This window comes from Panthera pardus, unplaced genomic scaffold (assembly GCF_024362965.1).
Source record: "Panthera pardus isolate Hobbes unplaced genomic scaffold, ASM2436296v1 HiC_scaffold_25, whole genome shotgun sequence".
Taxonomy (NCBI): Eukaryota; Metazoa; Chordata; class Mammalia; order Carnivora; family Felidae; genus Panthera; species Panthera pardus.
The window spans coordinates 23,089,388-23,114,788 of NW_026526821.1; the positions used below are offsets into that span (position 1 = coordinate 23,089,388).

General features: G+C 45.9%; 1 protein-coding gene across 5 annotated transcripts; it reads right to left on the reverse strand.

Annotated features, from left to right (window-relative positions):
• Nucleotides 1-94: 94 nt before the first annotated feature.
• On the reverse strand, nt 95-24,251 carry AAR2 (AAR2 splicing factor). Of its 5 annotated transcripts, none has more exons than XM_053890278.1 (4): nt 23,879-23,940; nt 20,641-21,446; nt 17,069-17,298; nt 95-139 (listed from the first exon to the last, which is right to left on the reverse strand). In XM_053890278.1, exons 2-4 carry the CDS (start codon nt 21,395-21,397, stop codon nt 110-112), a joined length of 1,017 nt encoding a protein of 338 aa, XP_053746253.1. In that variant the 5' UTR covers nt 21,398-21,446; nt 23,879-23,940; the 3' UTR covers nt 95-109. The 5 variants fall into 5 exon arrangements, with proteins under 5 accessions (XP_053746253.1, XP_019314143.2, XP_019314147.2 ...); XM_019458598.2 differs by lacking the exons at nt 95-139; nt 23,879-23,940 and adding exons at nt 6,625-7,973; nt 24,202-24,251; XM_019458602.2 differs by lacking the exons at nt 95-139; nt 23,879-23,940 and adding exons at nt 6,625-7,973; nt 23,972-24,182.
• Nucleotides 24,252-25,401: the final 1,150 nt, after the last annotated feature.

Genomic DNA, 25,401 nt, shown 5'->3' on the forward strand with positions numbered 1-25,401 from the left:
GGGACCCTGGTTTCACCAACGGCAGCATGAGCGGTGGCCTTTGAACTGTGACATCTTGGGAGTCTGGCAGATAGGCAGGCCAAAGCCTCATGATGCAGGAATGAATTAGTCAGGATTCTTTGGCTGCAAGAGCAGAAACCTATCAAAAGGGGCGTAAGAAAAAGATATTGTATCTGTCTTTCTGTGATGGCTTATTTCCCATAACAGAATGTCCTCAGGGCTTGTCTCCACATTGTCACATATTGCAGAATTTCCTTCTTTATTAAGGCCAAATAATATTCCATTGCATGTATATATCACATTTTCATTATCCATTTATCTGTGGATGGACATTTAGGTTATTTCCGCATCTTGGCTATTGTGAGATATCTAAAACAGTCAGATTCATAGAATCAAAGAATGGAATGGTGGTTGCCAGGAGCTGGAACGATGGGGAAATGAGGAGTTGCAAGTCAATGGATATAAAGTTCTAGTTAAGCAAGATGAGTAAGTTCTAGAGATCTGCTGTATTACATTGCACCTACAGTCAACAATACTGTTTTGTGCACTTAAAAATTTGTTAAGGGGGTAGATCACATGTTAAAGGTTCTTACCACAATCAAATAAAATTAGTCAATAAAAAGGTATTGTATTCGCTCATGAAGGAGGAAGCCTGAGGATTGTGTGCTACAGGTAGGGATTGATCCAGGTGCTGCGGTGATTTATCAGCTCTTTCTCATCTCTCAGCTTAGCTTCCTTCTGTGTTGGCCTCATCCTCATTTCTGGTGCAAGGGCTTTTGGGTATAATAAGCCCTATTAGGTCCAACTGAGAATCCTCTACTCCAGAACTCCAAAAATAGAAGGCACCCTTCTGCGCCTATGAGAAGCATCCCAGGGATGCTAGGCCAAGTGGCCTAGCTAAAGTTGTGTCTATTCCTGCAGATGGAAGGATGGCTGAATTACTGTAATTGGCACTCCTCCCAAGGATGACAGAATACATAAAGTTTTCCTCAAAGCAAAGGAGGCTTGACGCTAGAAGAGAGGTGAATAGAAATGAGTTGTACAATCTACTGGCCATTCTAGGGGCCCCTTTAGTGCAGGGACAGAGCCTTCTCAGAGAGGGAGCATTTACGCACTTAGCCCCATGCTTGGAGCAAGGCGTCACAGAATCATGAACAGATGATTCTAGCCCTGAAAAGCCACAAGAAACTACCGCACATCACCAGACTGTGATAGCAAGGGCCAGCTATGTATGCGGCTCTGGCTGTAAATGCCATGAGGGGGTCAGGAAGGCTTGCGAGAAGCCCTTGGTGGCTGAGGAAAGGACAAGGGTGGAGGCGTGAGTCGGGCGTTAGGACTTCAAATCTGGACAGGGAAAATCAGAGTAGACGTGAATCACGAAAGGTAGGAAGGGGATGGATTAAGTGGGGCTGAGGAAACATGGTTTTGACTGTTGCAAAATACAAAATAAAAAAGCATAACACTGGGAAAAACTAGAACAAAATATGGGCCCATATATACTTCATCCTGATGGATGAATAGACTTTTAAGCATTAAAGCAGTGGGAAAAATCAAATCAAAAAGAACAAGCTTGACGTATTTGACATGTAAAAGAGTAAAGCATACAGTTCAAAACATAAAATCGAAAGGCAAATCGGGGGAAATATTTCTAACATTTAGGTACATTACGATAAGATAAATGCATATTTTTTAAAAAAAGAAGATCCGACAGAAAATGAGCAGAGGACATAAACACTTTCCGAAAGGGAAATGCCTAATGGTGTAGGTTTCTTCATTCGAAATGTACCACGAAGACCCCCCAACCTCTCACATCCCACTCTCTACCTTCAGGCTGCTAGGCTCCAAATTAAACAGTTTATTGATCCACAGAGGGGATAGCAGGGGAAAATACCTGCGCAGATGCCTGGGCATGAAACCAGCCTCTCAGAGGCCCCACATCTGGCAGCATCTTTCTCTAAAGCAAATGTCTTTTGCAGACTTCATTGCAACTCTGGTAGGACCAAGTGAGAGGGGCCTCTGCTCTCAGGCTCAGGTGCACCCCGGACTAAGCAGCCCCTCAGCAGCCCCAGTGGTCTGTAAGGGGCAGAAGCAGCCTCCTTCTGGACCAGATGTTGCTCCTCCCCACCTCCCCGGAGCCGGGTCGGTCCAGTGTGCCCACAGGCCAGATATGACACAGAAGTTCTGCATGGAAACATGAGGCAGCTCTTGCAAACCGAGGGGCCAGTAAGTTGTCGGGCTGGCAACCTTGGATCCACGGGTAACTCTCACAGATGATATAACTGTCTTTCCTGAGGAGGGCTTGGAGGTGGCCAACACTGCTGCATTTATACAGGTGGGCTAGAATTCTGGCTCTGAGACTCGCTGGCCTGAGCCTCACCTCTCGATGCCTTGGTTTCCTCGTCTGCACGATGAGGAATAAGGACTTCCTTGAAGAGCTGGTGCTCCGCCCGAATAAGGTAAGGACCCAGCTCAGTGCCCAGCAGCTGGGAGGAGGCCCCCACCACACGCTAGGTCATATTAATCATGAAGCCCACGGAAATGCTGAGGGTGGGAGTGGGTGCAGGGGTGATTCTTGAGCAGGACAAATCAGTACCAACAGTGGCTGCACACACCCCCAGTTCTCTGTTAGCCACAAGAGAACCCTAACAGCAAGCAGACCCTCCTCACTGCCCACTGGCAGCAAGAACACCCACGGTGGAGGGGGGGGGGACGCAGAGCCACCACAGCCTATCATACCCCCTGATTCACTGCTTCTCAACAGAGCCATTTCCAGTCCCCTGCCTCCACCCCCTGGCTCAGAATTCCTGTGGCAGCTACCCCCTCCCCCCAATCCTTCCTCATGCCCCACCGGCCCAGATATACCACAGACATACGGGAATGGGAAGGGCTGACAGATCCCTGATGGGACAGGAGAGAGGGCATTTGTGTGGGGTTGGGGACCCCACGAGTCAGTATTGTGCCTAGATTCTGAGACTGCAGAGAAGTAAGGGCTTATCAGGCTAGAAGAGTCCTCGAAAGGCCTCTAGTGCATCCTTTATCTGAGGCAGGAATGCAGTCCAATATGTACACCTGACAGCAATCTGGCCCAAGTCAGTACCCTCTGTCACCTGGGTTACCACTCTAGCTTCCTTACCGCTGTCCCCACTCCCACCCCTCTCCCCTGGCAGCCTGCGGCCAACGCAGCCGCTTGTGATCCTGTTAAAACAAAAGTCAGACCACGTCACTCTTCTGCTAAAAACCCTCTAATGGGTCCCCATTTCACTGAGTGAAATGCTTACAGCCCGTAAGCCCTGGATAATTTGATCCCTTGTGGCTGCCCAGATTTCCTCTCCAGCTATTCCCTGTGCTCTCACCATATTGACCCCCGGTGTTCCTGTAACCCACCAGGCATGCTCCTGCTCCAGGGCTTTTGCATTCCCTGTTCATTCTGCCTGGAACACTCTTCCCATAGATGCCCACATGGCTCCTTGCTCACCTTCAAATCTGTGCTCAAATGTCACCCCATTTAAATTGCAACATCTCCTCTTACCCTCCCAGCACTCTCAATGTCCCTTATCCTGCTCTAGTTTTTGCCAGAGCATTTCTTACAACTAACAATCTCTGTAACCTACTTCTTATGCTTGTTGTCTGCCCCTCCCCTCCAAATGAGCGTAAGCTCACCGGGGCAGGCACTCAGAAAGTACTGTTTGGATGAAGAAGGAACAGAGCCCACGGCAGCCTCCCTGTAACTTCTCCCATGGTTCCCAGCTCTGCACTCTGAAGGACGCAGAGACCTCCTCCGTCAAGATAGCTCCCCCAGCCTCTCTGCTCATGGGTGAGGCCCCACATGTTTCTCCAACTGCTTCTCACGTAAGAGCTCCCTCTCCCCAAAATGTAACCTATCTGTCAGGATCCCTTTAGAAGTAGAGTCCTGACCTGAGCCAGGTAAAAATGTCTGGAGGAGACACAGGAAAAATAGAGAAATCTGGGGAGGGGAGAAGATAGACAAAGAACCAAGGAGGAAAGACCTGTGGAGTTTCTTTCACACAGGCCATCTGAGAAGCCCCCTACTTCTGCTACCTTCTTCCCACCAAGCATTTTAACCAATAACCCCCAAGATTCCTGTTCTCCAGAGAAACCTGGAGATAACCCTGTTATCCCAGTGAGCACCAGATTGAGGACGCAGGACAGAAGGCCTGGCAGGTTGGGGACACATCCCTCCCCCCAGCAGGGAACAGCCGACACTATTTCTGGCTCTCATCACCCCCAGCCCCCATCTCAGCAGGGAGGCCAGTTCAGGGCAGGAGCCCAGCATTGGGGGAGAATGAGCCAGCATGAGCCAGCAAGGAGACGCTGGATATTCCAGAGGTAGAATGTTCTAGTGAAAACAAAGCCTGCCTGGGCCAGAGGTATGGGACTCTGAGGCATAGAGGTGCCCTGGTCTACTGGGGACTGAGGAGAGGAGCGGACCTGCGGAATCACAGGACCACACCGCCCCCAGTTATCAGCAGGTAGCTCAGGTGAGCGTCCCACTCCATTCTGCTTTGGATCTGGTGGATGTCACGGGGATGTGACTCAGTGACGGCTTTGCCCAGACATTCACCGTGCATTTCCAGCCCCCGTTGCAGCAGGGCATTTTGGCCAAGCCAGAGTCTGATTAGTTGGAGAAACTGACATGTCACGGTGCCCTGAGAATATTAAATAATATTTACAAGGGGATGACGTTGGGAAAGTAATTATCGATGGTGAGAGGCAGTCAGCGGCGGGGAACTCCCCCACCGCTCAAGCAGTGACAAATTAGACGGATGGGCTCAGATCAGCGAGGGTTGTCGTGGGGACAGCGGGAGTGGTTGGAGACTTGCTACCTCTGCTGATTCTGTTAATAGGATAAAGCAGCCTTGCAAATAAGAGCCAGGCCTCAGGAGGCCTGCATTTGAGGGGATTTGGAAATCAGGCCAGGTCCTGCCAACAGCTTCACTTTTAGATGTGTTAGAAGTGGAAGGAGCTTACAGATCAGCAAGGCCACTGGCTCTCCATTTGCAAGGTTTCTGCCTTCCAGAAATATTGCAAGTATTAAGTAATAATTAATTTGTTTTCACATTTTTTATTCATCAAAGACACATAGAGGACTGCCAGCTGGGACCAGCAGGAGACAGAGTCGATGTCACTCCGGCCCCAAACAAGAGACCTATTGGTTTTTTGTCAGTCCAGACACATTATCCTGTGCAAATGTAGTTTCCCTTTTGAAAACATTTAAAATAACACAATGGTCCACTTTTAAATTCTTGAGGGAGCCTGGAGAATCTACATCAGAAACCCCAAATCTAAGCAAACTCTCTTACTTTATATGTAAGTAGACCGAGGCCCAAGGAAGTGACTTGTCCGAGTTCACACAGCTGGCTGGCAACAGGGCCAGGCCTAGATCCGGAAAGCAGGGAGAAGGGAAGGCTGTCCTAGACCTGCAAGGGCAGGGAGAGAGTACATCACAGCAGTGAACACAGCAGCTGAGTGTGGGCTCTGGCCACCAAGGGGCTCGGGCTTGACTCTTGTGCTCAATCCTTACTAGCTGTGGGACGCCGGCAGAATGACTGAAGCTCTCTGAGCCCATTTTCTTACAGTAAAATGAGGATAATAGTAGCACCTAGCCCATATTTTTGTGAGGATTAAGTGAACTAACAGAACACTTAGCAAATAGTGGTTACTTTTTCTTAATCCCTGTTTGTGTGGGTTGTAGGGGGTAGTGGGTCTGTGTAGATAGCAGACCAACAGCTTGAAGAACATAGTCACATGACCCAACTTCCAGATGCTGTTCTGACAATGCCAGGAGGACACAAATTCTGTCCCAATGGAACTCTAAGTACTAAATTGCAATGCTGTTACTTCCGGGTAGTTACTCAAAACTGAGTGTGCCGCAGGACCCAGGCCATATCCAGATTCACAGCCTCTGAATCCCTGTGGGGTGGGACTTGGAAATATGTACTTTAAAAAGTTATTATTGAGATATAATTTACATGGCATAAAATTCACCATTTTTAGGTGTGCACTTCCAGTGGGGTTTTTTTTTTGGGTATATTCATAAGGTGGTACAGCCATCACCACTCGCTAATTCCAGAACCTTTCTATCACCTAAGAAACCCCAGAGCTATTGACAGTCAACCCCCTTCCCCACTCTCCCAGTCCCTGGCAACCACTAACTTCTCTCTCTGTGGATCTATCCTGGACAACTCATATGAATGCCGTCATGTAATGGGTGGCCTTTGTCTGGCTCTATTCATTCAGCACAATGTTTTCAGGGTTCATCCATGTTGTAGCATGGACTAGTAATTCATTCCTTTGGAATGCGTACTTTTAACAAGCTCCCCAGGTAGTTCTGATGAGTGGGCTTTGGGTGGAAGAGAATAGCAAACTCACACAAGGAGGAACTTCTGGTTATTATAAAGCTACAGGGCCTCGATCCTTTCAGGTATGCCTATCTCGGAAGCCCCACTGGTCACAGCAGGCAAATCTGGCTGCTTGCCTCCTCCAGAGACTGAAGATGTTGGGCAGAGTCTCCTGGTGCTCAGTAGGGAGATGTGGGTCTATGGACAGTGGCCTGGCAGCTGAGAACTGGGCAAATTAACTGCAAGAGAGACTCACACAAGGGGATTTAATCTCAACTCAAAGACTTTAATGTATGTTATGCTCTTGGAAAAACATCTCCAAGGAAACAAATGGAACCAAAAGTCTTAACCAGCACGGATTCTCATTCAGAAACCTGGTATGAGTCGCAGCCTTGGAAAAGAATGGCGCAGGGATTCTGATCGTAGTACAACGGTTTGAGGTCAGGGTGGCAGGACCCATGTATGTGGGTACACCCTCAGGACTCCAAGGGAATGGGCGCATCATTACTCCTGTGGCTGACAGCTCCACAGCAGGACTGGGAAGATCCAGGTGGGTCAGGTCATCTCCAGAACTCTGAACACAGAGAACTTCAGCAGGGCCAAAGAAGCCTATTCTGAGCAAGAACCTTCCTCTTTGTTGATGAATCTCCAGGTCATCAGAAGTAGTCATGGTGGCTCTGGTGAGGAATAGGGATGTACAGAGGGGCTGCCAAGTCCCACTTCTGGGACTGAGGCCTCAGAGTGGAATGGATGAGAGGAACGTGGCATCAGCAAGGCCCCTGAGGTCAGGGGCCACAACAGTCTTGGATGATTACCCACTGGGACCTCTGGACAGGAGGAAGGGATGTTGACGGAGAAAGCAAAAGCTGACCACTCGTCAGACTCAACCCACCTGTCTTCTGGGTTCCCCCTTCCCAATCTGGAGCTCCTGAGTGGTCACAGGCCTGTGTTTTCTGTGATGTGTTCCCATTCAACAAGGGACAGACAGAAATTCTAGCTCATTTCCTTAGGAACTTCTAGTTAACTTTTAAAGTCACCAACGGATATCTCAGACCCTGTGCAGTCCAGGGTGTCTTTTCTAACCATCCTATGGAATGAGCTATCAGTTCTCTTGGGTTTTTGGCTCACATTCTTCTCATTCAGAATGAAGTAGGGTGCTGCTGAGGCAGGTCTCTCCCGAGAGCTTCTATAAGAGCCCATTTAGAATTCAGTTAAGTTAGTCCCATGGCCAGGCTGATGGGAGCCCATGAATGTGCCCTCAGGATGCACATAGCCTCTTTGGTACTGAAGAAACTTATTTACTGGTAAAAGAGGGAATTCTGGCTCTAACTTTGTAGAACCTGGTGGGGCCACTACCCCTACAGGTCCCAGTAGGAAGGGATGAATGGAGAGGCCAGGACTGCAGCTGTGTGGGAAGGGGCCTCCCCTGGCTGACAGTATTCCCAGTTAGCCAGTCTCCACACCCTCGGGGAGCTCCACCACCACTGGGGCACAGTCCTCTGGCTCTGCCTCAAAGTCCCACCGAAACTTCTTGGTCAGGTGAGCTTGGAACTTTTCAGCTTTCTGCCTCAGGGTGGCATCCACGGCAACGCTGCAGGCGGAGGAAAAGAAAACCTACAGAGAACAGAGGATAAGTCACTCCTGAGAACACAGTGGGGGCCGAGAAAGCTGTGGAAATTTCCTCATGGTGTTCAGCTCTCTGGGGCGGGTGGATCAGCTGCTGCTGGCACAGGTCCAGGCCACCTGCTGTGCTCCCCCCAAACCAAGAAAGAAGGTCCAAACCCAGCTGAGAAGCTGGGGCAGGACTAGAATGGAAAATTACTATCTTGGGCAGAGATGCCCCATTGAGAGTAAGGCCAGTGGGGCCATCACCCAGGCCTGGTCCCCTGAGGTGCTCTCCTGGGCACCTGGGCAATAACTACACCAGCTGGTATCAAGAAAGGCTTGAAGGGCTTATAAGCAAGCCCCTGTGTCCCATAAAGTCACAGGCCCTACGCCAACGAGGTGGAACCGCTGCTCTAATCTACATGGGCCACAGGCTGCCAGACTGGGGTTTCTATTCCCTTTGAAAGTTGTCTTTGAGGTTCTTCTCTTGAAACTGTGGTAACACACACGTAACACAAAACCTACCAATTTAACCATTTTTTACATTATCATTTGAAAAACTAATACACATGATATTTACCATTTTGACCATTTTTAAGTGTACAATTTAGTGGCATTAACTACGTTCACATTGCTATATAACCATCACCACCATCCATCTTCAGAATTTGTTCATCCCTCCCTCAAATGATACTCTGTACCCATTAAACACTAACTCCCCATTGCCCCTCCCCCAGCCCCTGGAAGTCACCCTTTGCCTTCTGTCTCCATGAACTTGTCTGCTCTAGGTACCTTGTACAAGTGGAATCATACAGTACTTGTCCTCTTGTGCCTGGCTTATTTCACTTAGCATGAAATGTCCTCAAAGTTCTTTCATGTTGTAGCACGCATCCAAATTTTCTCCCTTTATAAGGCTGATACTCCACTGTATGCATATACATTATGCTTCCCATTCACCTGTCAATGACCATGTGGGTTGTTTCTACTTTCTGGCTATTATAAATAATGCTGCTGTGACATGACAGGAGTCCCTGCTTTTAATTTTGGGGGGTTTAAACCTAGAAGTGGAATTTCTGGATCATGAGGTAATTCTGCTTAATGTTTTGAAGAACCACCATATGTTTTCTACAAGGGCTGCACCGGTTCACATTACCATTAGCAATGAACAAGGGTTCTAATTTCTTCACGTCATTGCCAAGATCTGTTATTTTTTCTTATTTATTAAAAAAAATTTTTATTTATTTTGAAAGAGAGACAGAGTGGGAGAGGGGCAGAGAGAGAGCGAGACACAGAATCTGAAGCAGGCTCCAGGTTCTGAGCTGTCAGCACAGAGCCCGACACGGGGCTCGAACTCATGAGCTGTGAGATCATGACCTGAGCCCAAGTCGGGCACTCAACCGACTGAGCCACCCAAGTGCCCCCATTATTTTTTAGTAATAGCCACCGTAATGGGTATGAAGTGCTATCTCACTGCGGTCTTGATCTGCATTTCCCTAATGGGCAGTGATGTTAAGCACCTTTTCATGTAGATGTACTGGCCATCTGTATGTCTTCTTTGGAGAAATGTCTACTTAAGTCCTTTGTCCAGTTTTAGTCAGGTTTTTGTTATTGTTGAGTTACTGTAGTTCTTTATATATTCTGGATATTAATCCCTTGTTTTGATGTTCTTTTTAATTCGGTTTCATCTGATATAACCATGGGCAGGGGGCAGAACAGTAATTTTCTCTACATGTGATTTTCCTGGATCCCAATTACTTCTAAGAGTAACAGCAAACTCATTACTCTTTCTCATATTATTTTACTGTTTTCAAAGAAGTTTTAGAATATCCCAACAGACCCTCACAATGCCCTGGAAAGACACACCAGAATGCCTATTTTATGGAAATGGAGGCAAAGAGGAGTTAAATGACTGGATAAAAACCACGCAGAAGGGAAAGGGTAGTTTTTTCCAGACTACCCTACAGACACAGGAGCATGAAGGTGGGAGAAGCTCTTTGTTCCACATCAGTCTAGTGCTGTGGCCAGCCCACATTCCACCATGGAAGGAATCTCATCTCCAGGAGCCTTGACCTGATAAAATTAACAGGTGTACTATACAGCTGATTCCAGGGACACCTGCTTCTCCACTGCCTATTAGCAGGAGTGAAGCTCATTTTAGTGGTCTCTGTTTGGATCCATTTTGTTGAAGTGGTAGCAAGGACAGAAGTGACTGAGGTTAGGGCGGAGGGGAGTATGTGCAGAAGAATGCGTGGGGGTTACAGAATTTGGTTTCATTAACTTGGGAATCGACTAAACACAGGAGCGGGAAGCAAAGCCACAACAAAACAGATCAATAACTAATTAGAGGGGTTGTGTGAGCTTGGTGGTGGGAGGGCAGCAGGGAAACCGGCCGCCTGTCTATAGGCAGCTAATGGAGCTTGCCCTGGAGTGCTGAATGTGGAGCCCGGCTGAACTCTGGGGAGGGGCCCCTGTACGGGAAGCAGAGAAGCCTCATTTCAAGCAGCATTAGCTCTGGAGGCCCTGCATACCCTTGGGTGTGCCCCAAGGTCCTGGGGAGGCTGCTGGCTGAATTTGCTAAAGCCTCTTCCTGTTCCTCTTCTTACACAGTAAACTGTACCCCTCTCCACACAGCCCTGCCTCTCCAGCCACATTGAGCAGCTGCCAAACATGCTCTATTGCCTCTTCTGTGCCTCTCTACACACACATGCTTTTTTCTCTGCTTAGACTACCCTTCCATCCCAACTTTCACCTTCTTCACCTACTAATTTCCACTAGTGACTCAGGTTCAGCTCAGACATCACCTCCTTTAGTATGTCTTCCCAGAACAAGGATGGAACAGGTGCTCCTTTATGCTCCTCCAGGGCCCAGGGTTACCACGAACATAGCCTCAATTTCAGTTAGGTAACAGTCCATTTGCTGTTGAGCTCTCCCAAGAGACAAGGAGCCACTCCAAAGCAGTGACTCTCGGCTACTGCATACCACACTCCTGGCACAGAGTCTGACATAACGGTGTTTAATGAGCAAAAAAATGAAGACCACAGGTTCTATGGAAATCCATTTTTGGTTCACTTTTGCAGTCCTTGGCACCAACTAATTGCTCAATAATTATGTGATGGTGCTGCACAACATAAAGGACTCGTCCTGGGGAGGAAGTGGCCCCTGAATGCCACCAGCTCACAAGCTACCTCCTTGTGACATGCCTCTTATAAAAGCCCAAGCTGAAATGAACTGCTCCAGCTTCTGTTCCCCTCACACTGGGCCTGAGCCTTCCTTATAGCATTTCTCAAACTGTGCTTGTATCACAGTGATCTGTGCTCCTTATGGGTAGAGGATGAGTCTTTATTCTCAATGTGTTCCACACAGCGTATCGCCCAGGGCCTGGCATAGAGTTAGGGCCCACAGGATGTTCACTGAACAGATATGAATGAGATGCAGGGGCTGCCCTGCATTTGGCAATGGCCAAGAGGGACAGGTCCAAACAGTCTGGGCTCATACTCATCATTCATCCTTCCCAACCATCTCTCAAACGATGCCGGGGAGTAAAATCAACCAGAGGCAGGTATAAGAGAAGGCTTCTGTCTGAAAAATAAGGCTTCTAATTTAAAAAGTGCTTTGTCCTTTTTAAAGAACTTGTCAATTTAATCTTTACAAGCCTGGACACTACAAACCTGGGAGGTAGGAGGCCAGGAAATTGTTATTCCCACTGTACAGATGAGAATGGTGATAAACACTGAGCAAGTTAATAAATGTTGAGCGAAATCCAATCCAAGTAGAGAAACCTCAATCCTTTCTCCCTACCGAGACCTTCTTTTTGTCTCGACACAGACTTAATATATTAGTAGTATTTTCAGCACTGCCCTATGGGGAGCCAGGGACTTTTTTTAAAAAGCAACTTTACTGAGGTATAATTTACATACAACTAAATTCACCCATTTTAAGTGTTCAATTAGTTTTGACAAATGTGTACACCCATGCAACCACTGTATAATATAATCAAGGTAAGTATTAGTTTTTCTCTTTCGGTATTCAGTGTTACGAGTCTGAGGCCCACACACCATCATAATCAGAATACTGAATAGTCTTGTCACTCCAAGGAACTCCCTTGTGCTGCTCTTTAGTGGTCAAACCCTCCCCCTACCCAAGCCCCTGGCATCCAATGGTCTATTTTTGCCCATGTAGTTAACAAACTTAATATTTAAAAAACCCGTGATTCAGAAAAGGAGATGTATAGACAGTACCTAGTTTTCAAGTAAGAATTTACTTTGATTCTCTTGTTTTTAGATTAATTTTATGGTTTCCTCAGAAAATGTAATAATGATCTATTTGTTTTACTTTAATTAAAGTGAAATCAAATAAACACTTAACATCACTGAGAAATGAATCATCTTAATATCGGAAGATTAAACCTGGATATTTAAAAAATATTTCTGAAAAAGGATAATAACACTTGACAAAAAACTGCATTTATCTAAAACTAAAAGCAAACCCCAACAAAAATAAAATAAAATACAATAAAAGCACAGCCCTTGGGTATTTTTCTTTAAATATAGAAAAAGGTATTCATATTTTCATCATTAAGTCTATATATTCTAAAATGGTAAATAACTTTAATCAGAAATGTGAGAGCCTCCTTTTAAACCCAAGTTAAATAAATTGAGTTCAGTCAGGTCACCTTGAGAAATTCAAAATATCAAGGTGGGTAGCTGAGTCACTATCTTATCCTATTTTTTGGACAGACAAAAAAGATGAAATTTCCTAATTTTTTCAATTCCCAAATGACTATTCAACTTAGAATGAAACTAGCCAGAGGTAGAACATTCTCTTTCTACCTGCAGAAGAAGAGAGTGGTCTTAAAAGCAAAACTATCAATCATTTCACAATGATTACCAGGAGTAAAAAGCAGCAGGAATCATGTCTTCTGACGTCACTTTAAAGACTTTGGGATGTTTCATCTGGGGCTAATAAATGGGAACCCACCACAGGCTTCAGAATCAAAACGCAGCCTTGCTATCCACTAGCTCTGGTGATCTTGGGCAAGATGATGTGACCTCTCTGATCCCGTTTCCTCACCATAAAGTGAAATGATACACTTAACTCTGAACATTGTTGTGAAGGCTAAATGAGATAATGCACACAATAAATGTGACAAAGGGATAGCTGGTGGCAGGAGGTGTATGAGCAGGTAGATGAAATTGATCATGGCTGGTGCTGTGATAAAAATACTATAGACATCATTGTCAGAGCCAGTGTTTTCCATCAAGAGTTAAAGATGGACACTGGCATTTAGAATATTGGCAAGAAATGAAGCTGGAAAGCATAGGTGGCCTACTGTGACTAAAAGTATTTTAAAAAACAGGTTACGTGACTATATGCCCAAATGCTATGCAATCAGCAACGAGAATCCTTATTTTGTACATAACTCACTTTCTAACACACTATTAAATTCAGATTATCCTTTCATTGGTTTTAAACAAATTATGGTGACTCAAGTTGCTTTTAATAAAAGAAAAAAACTGCATCTATTTTTGTAAAACAAATAATTTTTATTCAAGCTAAATCCATGGGATTTATAAAAATCAGTGGCATCTATTCAAAAGGGCCTCTAATGACAGAGGCCATTACGTGGCTAATTTTATACCAGCTAATGTGGCAGCCTTTAAGTGCTTACACATACAAACACCAGTCCCTCTCTGTGGGTAGTAGCATTTAAGTTCCTAAGTAAGAAAGCCAGTTCCACTTACTTGACTACCTGGGGGCAGAGCAGGCAGCTGGCTGAGGAAGGCTTTCATGGACTGATTCATTCACTCATACACACCCTGAGTGAGTGCGTCTGTGTGGGGGGACTGGATTCTCACTGCCAAGATGGTACCAACGTTAACTCTCCATTTAAAAAAAAAAAAGGGGGGGGCGCCTGGGTGGCTCAGTCGGTTAAGCATCCGACTTCAGCTCAGGTCATGATCTCATGGTTTGTGGGTTCGAGCCCCACATCGGGCTCTGTGCTGACCGCTCAGAGCCTGGAGCCTACTTCGGATTCTGTGTCTCCCTCTCTCTCTGACCCTCCCCCATTCATGCTCTGTCTCTCTCGGTCTCAAAAATAAATAAACGTTAAAAATTAAAAAAAAAAAAAAAAAGGTATTATAATATCCTTTTCTACAGCGTGCCTGTTGAAATCTCACTCATCCTTCCAATACACGGTTAAATGCCTCCTTTCACAAACAGCCACTGCTGATCCTCTACCTCCTCATATTGCAACCCCAGTCTTAATCAACCAATTCCTTTATGATGCTTATAATGCCCTTTGATCCCACTGCACTGTTTATACTCATCATATTAGAGGCATCTATTTACACTACCACGTGATCGATGCATTCCATCCATCTAAAAACATCCAATTACACAAAGTGAGAGAAATGCTAGGCCTTGACTAGGTGTTGAAAATAACGAGATGAACAACAAACAGGCTTTGGATAAAAGTTCACAGCTTAGTGGGGAAGTCAGGCGGACAACGTACACATTTCAGCATGCACGGCCTGTGCAATATAATAGCAACACGTCCAAAGTAGGCTAATAATATGTAAAGGAGAGAGATCGGGGATGGCTTCACAGAGAAATGCCTTGAGGGCATCTTGTAGGATGAACAAGTCCACATCGGGTAGAACAAAAATCATGTTCAGTTAAGAAGGCATGAAACATGGGCATAAAGTTTCAGTCGTGCCAAATGAAAAATTCTAGAGATCTGCTATGCTTATAGTTACCAATACTGTACTGTAAACTTAAAAATGTGTTAAAAGGGTAGATCTCATGTTATGTGTTTTGTGCCATCGGGGGGAAAAAAAAAGGCCTGAAATAGCATGGCATATGTGGGAATGTGCAGGGAGACCACTATTGCTAGAGTTGACATGGGGGAAGTAGGGAGAGGAAGGAGAAGCTGGAGAACAGGTCAGGAGCCAGATCAGAATGGGCCTTGTGACCTATGCTTGGGCTTTGAACTTTCTAGGAAACAAGGAGATGCAGAGAAGTAGGATCATGTCCGCATGTCAGAGGAGCAACTCAGGATGCAGCATGAGACATGGGTGGACTGACCAGGGTTGGCATGGGAGCTGACAGACTGATGCAGTCTAGATGAGACCACACAGGTCTCAAGGCCTGCCTCAGGAAAATGGTACTAGGGCATGACAGCCTTCTAAACAATGCTGTCTGGAGGGACTTGAGTCAATTCATTTGTTTACTTTCCCACGTCAGGGACTCTGTCTTGTTCAAAGTTCTATTCCCAGTTCTACAACAGGGCCTTGAATATAGCACATGCTCAGCAAATACCTGCTAAATCAATGAATAAATCCCTCAAGGGCAGGAACCCTGACTAACTAATATATGTAACCCTCAACACCTTCAGCAGAGTGTTGTATATAAAGGCAGGATGCTCAAAAATATGTGTTGATATATTTTTTTAAAGGCATCTGTCCTGGATTTTTCTAAAAAATGACATCAAATGTTCTTGGTGAAAAGTCCAAAGACAGAATTCTTCCATCAGCTTTGCACACTCCACTTGGGCATCTAGCAACCCATCTGGGTCCTCTCTGCTTCATAAATCATTGTTGGCAACACAGCGTCAGTCATTAGAGCTCAGCTGTCGGTTGTGCTGACAATGGTCAGGACAGCCAATGACACAGTGTGGCCCTCCTATGTTTGTGTGACAGCATTAACGCACATCACAAGGGTAGCACGTCATTCCCATGGGCCACTGCCAGAGGCAAGTTAGCAAGCGGATGCCCCCTCTCACCCCTCATCAGTTACTGGCTCACACAACCCAATAACTTTGGTGGTGGGGGGGGCGGAATTTCCCCTTAGGAGGAAAGATGAAGGGATTTAATTCCTCTGTTATATCAATAGCCAGTAAAAGAGCAGTTTTAGAACTCTTCTGAAGTAGAATACGCCAGGCTCAAACCATCAGCTTGACCAACTTGTCCCCATCGTCTGCACAAGTCTTCCAACCGCCAGAGTTTTGTCAGCTGCCTGCTCACAGGGATTCTTCCAACAGTATGTTTTTTTCTCAAAAAGTGTCCACTACCTGAGAAACAAGCCCCTGGTGGTATTTCCACTAATGTCAATCAAGAATCCTTACTGGGGGGATCTACGTCATATGCAGTACCTACATCATATGCAGTATCCCGACTCTGCCACTTACCAGCTCTGTGACCTTATATAAATGACTTAATCTTTCGAGTCTCAATGTTCTCATTTGTAAACAGGAAATAACCCTCCCTTCCTTGAAGGGCTTCGGAGAGATTAAATGAGGGAATCCAAGAAGCATGATAACCATGATGCCTGATACTCAACAGGCATTCCCTGAAAGTTCATTCCTTCTTTCACCCTGGGTGGGTGTGGGAGGTTAGTGAATAGCCACCTTGTAAGGAGTGGGCCTCATAGTGGTATCACACACAGGGAGAAAAAAGCAGCTCAGGGAACAAAAGTATGGAAATTGACAGCTTCTGCATCTTCTACCCTTGAGAAACTTACAAAATGTGAATGACAGAGGCTGTCCCAAGAACATAAAGGAAGCTAATCTATTTGCAAAGGGAGGAAATAGCACAGGATGAAGATTGTAAGTTGTTTGAAGCTTCTTCCCTAATTATCACTCATAATGAAAATTTAATTGCCAAGTTAAAAGCAAATTTCACTTTTTCGGTCAGAGAATCTCTGCAGAAACTGGCACGTTTTGTTTGAACAGGAAATCAAAGTTACTTTAATGCTTAAATGAGATCTAAGGAGCTGCAGATGTTTCCCTGGAAATAACAAGCTTCAAAACTCTGTCCTACTGGGTTGTACCAACTTATGGCTACAGTTTTGAGCTGAATAACTCATAGAGGTGGAAGTTATTCAAATGCCAAGTACCCCACTGCGTGGCACTCTAGGAGCAAGTCAGGGAAATGGTGGTACAGAGAGAGGGTCTCTGGCATCAAGGAACTCACAACTGAGTAGAGGAGAGAACCAGGAAACAGCCCGAGGTTAGGTAACTGAAACAAAAGAGTAACCTTCCCAGGGTGCTTTCACCCATCCTAGCCTTAATTCTGACCCCCATGGGTGTCAGCCAAAAGATGGCTCACCTGTAAGGTGCTGGTGAGAAAGTTGTTCTGGGAGACAATGTCCACAAAGAAGTCAGCGGGGATCTCGCCGAGCTGGTGGTACAGGATGGAGATGAGGTTGATGTAGAGGGTGTGGTGCTTCACCATGGCTTCTTCGGACCGGCACAGGAGATTCAGGAGCCGCTTCCAGTGCTCAAATGCCTCATACACATTCCCCAAGAGGAAGCATACAAATGCAAACTGGAGTTCACCTGAAAGGCACACAGAGAATGATCCTGAGACGGTGGAGTGCCGGCTGACTGTACAAGGCCGCCAAGTCTACTGGACCTCAGCCATGGGTGGTGGCCTTGTATCCTGGCACCCCCGCAGAGCACTCCTACTAGGCGGGGTTTTGCACTGAGCAGATGCTCAGTAAAAGTTTACTGAACTGCTATAAACTCAAGCCACGAAAAACCAAACTGTGGTTCTGTAAAATCAGACTACAAAAGAAGTACACCTAATATTTGCCTGGCACTTAAGAAGTTTACCAAATGTGTTCATGCATATTATGCCAGGCAGATCCCAAACTTGACTGCCCAGCAGAATTACTAGGAGAGCTGATTAAAGATGAAGCTGCCCAAGCTGCACCCACGGAGATCCTGGTTGAGGAGAGATGATGAAGCATCACTATCTGTAGCTCGAAAAAGCTCCCTGGGTGATTCTGATGCAGATGGTCTGTTCCAGCACCGGGGAAATGCTGTACTACACCATGTAATCCTCAGTGAAACTCCAGAAGGTGTTCAGGGAAAGTGGTACTTGTCTCATTTTGCAGATGAAGTCAAGGGACTTGCCCAAGGTCACACATCCAATGCTTGCCAGTGGGAACAACAGAAAAACAGATTTCCTATCAGGTGACAACAGTTCCAGAGCCCCCCAGAAGAGGAAAATTCGTGAGTATTTGTTCCAGGCTTAGCCTGCCAGCCGAAATCACTTGCATTTGCTTACCCACAGGGCTCTGTAATTGGATCTCTATGAACAGCTTTGTGGCTAAATAGCACCAGCTCTGGAACCAAACTACCTGAGTTCAAATCTCAGCTCTACCCTTCACAGCTGTCTGACCTTGGGCAAGTTACTCAATCTGTTTATACCTCAATTTCCTTAATTGAAGGCTGTGGTGAAGATTAAATGAATCAGTATAGTACATGTAAAGCATTTAGAATAATGCCTGGCACAAAGGAGCACTCAAGAAATATCAGTTATTATTATTCCCACATTTCCACCAGATGCCTGTCTCAAACAAAGAGACCTGATGATCCAGAAGCCACTGTCCTTGGGCAAGCAACTGGGTCTCTCGTTGCCAAGATATACTGTTGCTGATGAGAGACATTCTCTCTGGCTTCAAATTTAATGAGGGCTTCTGTGGTGTTATACCTACATGTGGGCCATAAAAAGAACAGATGCACTCAACACCAAGTACCTCTTTAAATGCATGCTGTTTGATCTCTGTTCCCTCCAGAGACCTGAAAAACTAGTACCCTATTCCTAGGCTCGTGGAACTAAGTTTGACTAGCTGCCTGGTCCAGATATTAGATGTTGACTGATATTTTCAAGACACAAATTTTCTTTGTACCATTGAGGTTAATGATTTGCTTCTACAGTTGGCTTTACCTGGTTAGTTGTGGAAATAGGAGCTTATTCTCTGAATTTAGGGCACTTACTTGAATTCATGCATTTCTGGCCTAGTCTAAAATTAAATTATGAGATCAGAAATAATTTCAAGGAGCTGTCAGGAAGATATAAAGTTATCCCTGCAACAGACCTTTCACAAGATTACTTTGAAGAACTAAAATGTTTAAGAGGTAGAAAACAGGATTTCTGTTCATTTCTAAGCCAGAATTTCAACTGTTACTTATTAAACAATAATACTGTGTAATGCATTAAGATGCACCCATTAAAACATGCCCTTTCATCAGCGAGCCAATGATATAGAGGGCCCTATATTCAAATTTCTCATTGATCTTCCAACAGAAAAATAGGCAAATACCTGGACAATTTGTAAAAGAAAAAATATAAATAGCTGTTAAAGGTGTGACAAATGTTTGTTGTCACTAGCAATCAAAGAAATATAAATTGAAACAAGACATCATTCTCCAACCATGCAGTCTTTGCTAAATTGCCATTTCAGAGGTGATACACAACAGCCTCACCCCAGCTGGCAACATGCTCCCACTGATCAACAATTTCAGCCCTGGGGGCGCCTGGGTGGCTCAGTCAGTTGTGAATCCGACTTTGGCTCATGGTTCGTGAGTTTGAGCCCCGTGTTGGGCTCTGCTGACAGCTCGGAGCCTGGAGACTGCTTCGGATTCTGTGTCTCCCTCTCTCTCTGCCTCTTCCCCACTCATGCTCGCTCGCTCTCTCTCTCTCTCTCAAAAATAACCGTTAAAGAAAGTTTTTTGAACAATTTCAACCCTAAATGTATGTCTAAGTACACACAAGGATGTTCACTAGATGACACAATAGAGAAAATAGGAACATCTTAAAGGTCCATCAACAGAGGGTTAGTTCAATAACTATGGCACATAAGCAGCCACATTAGAGGGACTGTTTCAATGACATAGAAAAATGTTTATATTAAAGCAGATTATAAAATAACAAAATAAAATACTGTAATCTTGTTTTTGTAAAAAATCATATATACACACAAACACATATAATTAAGTAGAAGAAAAAAAAAACTAAAAGGAAATTCATAGAAATATACAGAGACTCAAATGAAATACTGCACATAGATACATACATATATAAAAGACAAAAAGTTAATACACCAAAATGTAAAAAAGGTTATTTCTAGATGGTGGGAATTGGGAGTGAATTTTTGTTTTGCTTCTCTGATGACCATATGTTATTTTTGCACTAAGGGAGAAAAGCAATGAAAATTTTTTAAAAATCGCCATCCTGGGGGCCCCTGGGTGGCTCAGTCGGTTGGGTGCCCGGTTTAGGCTCAGGTCATGATCTCACAGTTCGTGAGTTCAAGCCCCACGTCGGGCTCTGTGCTGACAGCTTGGAGCCTGGAGCCTCCTTCAGATTCTGTGTCTCCCCCTCTCTCTGCCCCTTCCCCACTCACACTCTATCTCTCTCTGTCTCAAAAATAAATAAACATTAAAAAAAATTTTTTTTTTAAATCGCCATCCTGGTCTAAGCCAGTGGAGAGACCAACACCTTGAGAGAATCAGGAGCGAACTGAGGAGGCAGATGGGAACCCAGAGCCCTGGGCTCTGGTCTCATTTCAACCACATAGTTGGCCAAATCCTTTCCATCTGTGAACCTCAATCTGTAAAATGAGGGGCTGGGCCACATCAGTGGCTCCCAAACACAGGATTGGCTGCATCAGGTTCACCTATGGTGCTTGCTTACTATATAGACAGACAGACAGACAGGTATTGCTCCACTCCAGATCTCTTGAATCAGTCCCCAGCGGGACTGGGTGAGACTGCTTCCTTAGCCAAGTTTAGGAACCATTGGACTAGATAGTCCAAGATGCAGCCCTTACTCTAAAGCCCTCTACCACACACTTGTCCCCTGGCCCACTCCCAAAGAGTCTTGTCCCTCCTCACCGAGCACATCCTGGGGGCTGCTGGGGAATTGCTTGTTGAGCACAGTCTCCAAGGCATAACTCAAGTCCATGCTGTGCCTGGTTATCTCTGCTGGTGTGGCACCTGCCGGGTATGTCTGTGTGGGCAGCTCTGAGAAGCGGATCTCCGTGCCGGCTCTGGGCTTCATCTCTGGCAGCCGGGCCAGGCCCTCCTGGTAGCTTTTGCACTCAGTGCCGCAGCGAGGTAGATTCTGCTTTATCCGGTCCTTAGTGTGCTTCATGGACAGCACAGGAAGCACCTCTGAGAAGGCACAGATCTGTCGGCTCTCAGGCTGCAGCTTCTCCATTGTGGCCTCACTGATGAAGTTGGTGAGTGAGATCCACTTCTTGAGTGTGGCATATGGGTAAGGTCCCAGGAATTGGTCCAGCTCCTGGAGGTTGGCCCTCATGGCCTCCACCTCAGCCTCTGGGGCTGGGGACAGGTCTACCTCTTCTCGAATTGCATTCCAGCGTAGGACCATCAGCCCCCGCTGCTGCAGACTAAGGAAAAAGCCCATACGAGGCCCCACCTCCCTGGGATTGGCCTTGTCCACAGAGCTATAGTGGAGGAAGTGGATGCCTGGTGGGATCATCTTCACGCCCCGGAACTTGGGCCCCACCTCCCAGGAGTTGTAGTCGATGCCAAACTCTGTCCCCTTGGGCATATTCAGGATGACCACGGTGGCCCCTTCAAAGAAGAGGCGCTTGGCAAGCTCAGGATCCATCTGCATGGCAGCCATGAGACCAGTGGTATGTGACCAAAAGAACAACCCTTCTTGTCTTACAGAACTGAAAAAAGAAAGAAATCAGAGTTCATCATTTGCTGAGGATTCTCCATGTGCCAGATTGAATCAGACCCTTGACATAATTATCTCCTTTAATCTTCACCACAAACCTTAATCAGTTTTACCAATGAGGAAAATAAGACTCACAGAGAAAGAGGATTTTGTGTTTTAATGAGCGAGAACACTCACTTCACAGCTAGAAAGACATCAAGGAGAAGTGACATGCTCAAGGTCTCACAAATTAGAACTTAGGTACCCTGTCCTCCAGGCCAGCATTCTTCCCACTGTCCACTCAGGATCTGCTCTCACATCTCTCTCTCTCTCTCTCTCTCTCTCTCTCTCTCTCTCTCTCACACACACACACACACACACACACACACACACACACACAACAGAGGCTGAAGGTGGGGAAAGCCTGGGTGGTCTATTCGAAACTATAACTGTGCCTAAATTGTCTTACACTACACCTCTGCCTAAACTCGATTGCTAAAGAGTCCCAAGGACTTGAGAAGGATATACCCAATTTCTCATAAGCCACAAGGAAGGCCCAGATATGGACAAAAGGTGGAAAGTGAGTGCTCAGTATCTAAAATTCACAAAAGGTTTGGGAAGTGGAGAGCTTTTCAGCCACAAACCTCCTCTTCCCATTTTACACATAAAAACCCTAATGTCCAAGGAGTTAAACAACTTCCCAAAGGGTGCACAGTCAGCAGAAACTCTGGACCACTTGCCCAGAATGGATTCAGGTGGCGTGGCTGGCCCAAGATCAGTATTTAGAAGAGAAAGAGCTTAGAATACTTATTTTACCCACCTCTGAACTATCCATGAGGCCATACTGATAAAACATGTATGCAGGCAGATACTGACTGGGTGGTATTTATAAGGAATGGTTTCAACATGAACTAATTTAATCCAAACAATTACCTAACCTTCTAGTCCCAAGATACTTACCTATTCAATTCAGCAAGTAATCACTGAGCGCCTGCACTATGCCAGGATCTTTGCCTGAAACAATAATCTGTGAAACATCCACAGAGTAGGACAGTCACTGCCCTCTAGGCACTTCTAACCCAGCCAGATATACAAACAAGACCCCCAAATTTCACAAACAGAAGAACCAGCTGCCTGTTTAATTTTTCTTACTCTTATGTTAAAACTAAACTGGGAGGAAAGGAAGACCAACCAGTTTCCAAAAATGTTAAGGGCATATTTTATCATCTTAACCCAAAACCACTACAAAGGACTCTCACTCTGAATCAGCACTTTTTTCTCAAACTGCAAATCACAACTCATTAATGGGTCAAGAAAGCAATGTAGAGTTTCAACCAACATTAATTTTTTTTAAATGAAAGGAACAGAATCAAAAAAAAAAAATCAGAGTGCATCATGAGTAACAAAGATAATAACTGTTTTCTGAAGTTTTTTTGTGTTTGTATGTACTTTTGGTCATAAGGTAAAATGCATTTGTTACTGTAGGTCACAGTCAAAAGTCTGAAAGCCACTGCTAACTAATTTGCATCATCACCTTCTTATTCCTAACCCTGAATTCAGAAGGTACTTAATAAATACTTGCTAAATTAAGAGCTACTGCATTCAGAATAATTGTTCATCAATTAGCCATTTTCCCTTGGGGCATCTGTGTGCTCCTCCTTCATAATGACATTCCTTTATTCCAATTCCACCAGCCCATAATTCTCCTCACTGTATCATCAGCAGCTGGCACGTGGCCTGGCACAGAGAAAATGCCCTGGAATGCAGAAAGTCACATCCATCTGCTTCTCTCTACCGCATCCTTACTCCAAGTTACCTGTCCCTCACCCAAAGAGTGCCTGCCCCTCCAATCCGCTCTCCATCCAACAGCCAGAATGAACTTTTTGAAGTGCCAATCTAAGCATGTCACCACCCACACTTAATGCCATCTGAGTGGCTTCTCATGTGGCTCCTGGAAAACCAGAATTCCTACCGTGACCTACAAACCCTACAAGGTCTGTGCTGCCTGGTCCCTGGCAACTCCTCCAGACTGTTTCACACCACGCACCCCACCCCTGCAAGCTCTCTGTATCAGCCACACTGGCCTCTTTTAGACCCTCAAGCAGAAGTCTGCTCTGCATAGAAAACTCTTCCCTCCCCTATTCCTCAAATCATTTTTCTGATCTCAGCACAACTGTCATTTCCTCAGTCCAGCTTCCTTGAGTCCATGTCCCGGGGCTAGATCAGGTATCCAGTGATACACTCTCAAGGCACCTTGTACCTTTCCATTTCATTTATCAGGCTGCAAATTTGCCTATGTTTAATAGACGGCTGTCAGCTCCGTGAGACTTGAGCCTTTTTGTACCTCGAGCACATAAAAGATGCTTGATAAGCATTTATTTAATGAAAACATGATATCCATTTTGTAGATGAGAAACGAAGGGATGGTTTGGGCAAATACCTTACCCAAAATTACAGAGTCGGACATAACCATGTCGGACGCGGCCACAGTCTCCGGCCCCCAAGTTCTAAAGTTAGGGGAAAAAAGCGCGAAGTTACCCCGGGTGCCCCAGGAAGTAGTGGCGACGGTGTCTCTGGTGACGGTTTCTTAGGGAGAAAGGCCTGCAGAGCCACCAGGGTCCCACCACCGGCCAGAGACCAGGACGCGTACGTCCCGGCGAGGTATCCCACTTCAGGGCACTCCGCGATCCGGAGCCGGGATGAGGGAGCCCGGGCCACACAGACAACGAAAGCAGAGGAGTTAAAACAGGCCAGGACGCCGCACTCACCAGCTTCGGACTCTCCCCACTCTGAGACACCGGGGAAACTCACCGGAAGTTCTCGCGCTTTGGCGCGGGACGGGAGCGACGGGGAAAGCGGCCCGGCAGAGCTCTTGGTCTCGGGAAGAACGGTCCGTGGCTGCAGGTTCCGCCCCATCAAATGTCGTCTTTTGCCACTTTCAGTTACACGTTTCAGCTCCTGAGCCATGGGTAACAACTTTCACCAAACTATGCATATCCTGCTCCAGAAACACATCCACCAGCACTGGTCCTTTGGTCTCAGTCATTGTTGCTGAAGCTGGGGTCAAGATTATGACTGCCTAGTAGCCACAATCTGATGCTCAGGAATGGTCCAGGTCAGCCAGTATCTACCTGAGTATCACCTCTGGCCCATTATCACCCAGTTTCAGCTTCCAACCACACTCGGCCCTAGAGGAGATTGTCAGATTGTCAGAAATCCAGCCCCCAGCGTGGAGAGGAACCAGTCTCAGCCACAGTAGCCACCACATGGATCCCTCCAGCCATAATCGCCCAGTATCCTCAGGCGGTGCAGGCAACGACAGTCTTAGTCTCTGTTGTTTCCCTGGAACGGAGTAGGAAGCGCCAGGCACAAAGTCTCAGCTGGATATATAACTAGATATACATACAGATGAAGATGTAGATATAGATCAAGTTTAATTAACTATAGTATTAATAAATGGATTCTATTTGGGGGCCTAGCTCTGTGCTGCGTGGTTGTATCAGGGTTCAACCAAAGAGGCAGAACCAATAGGAGATATATATTAAGAGACTGATTGCAAAGAATTGGCTTATATGCTTGTGCGGGCTGGCTAGGTAAGTCCAAAATCCATAGGGCAGGCCATTCTTATGTGACTTCTAAGCCTTACATTAACCCTAGTAAGTAGGTATTAGTATTCCCAACTTACAGAAGAGAAAACTGAGGCTCAGAGAGGTTACACAGCTGGAGAGTGGCAGAGCTAGGATGCAAACCAAGGTCTGACTGGCTATTCTTGTCCCTGTGCTGCTGCTGCTGCTTAGCTAGCCTGTCATACTTCCTCAGTGACAGCTGGACACGTCAATCTGTCTCAGTCGAAACTCATCTCTTAGTGAGTTACAGACTAGACTGGGCCTTGAGGTCATGGTTAATCACAGTAAGATGCTACAGGATTAACCAGAGATGGCCTTCATCAGTCACAGTCATGCATGTCA

Coding starts and splice junctions, on each gene's coding strand:
- AAR2 (XM_019458598.2), bottom strand. CDS start 21,397: ATGGCTGCCATGCAGATGGATCCTGAGCTTGCCAAGCGCCTCTTCTTT. Junction 17,299..20,640: donor CAGCCCCCAGGATGTGCTCG/GTGAGGAGGGAC, acceptor TGTGCCTTTCAG/GTGAACTCCAGTTTGCATTT. Junction 7,974..17,068: donor TTCTCACCAGCACCTTACAG/GTGAGCCATCTT, acceptor TGTTCTCTGTAG/GTTTTCTTTTCCTCCGCCTG.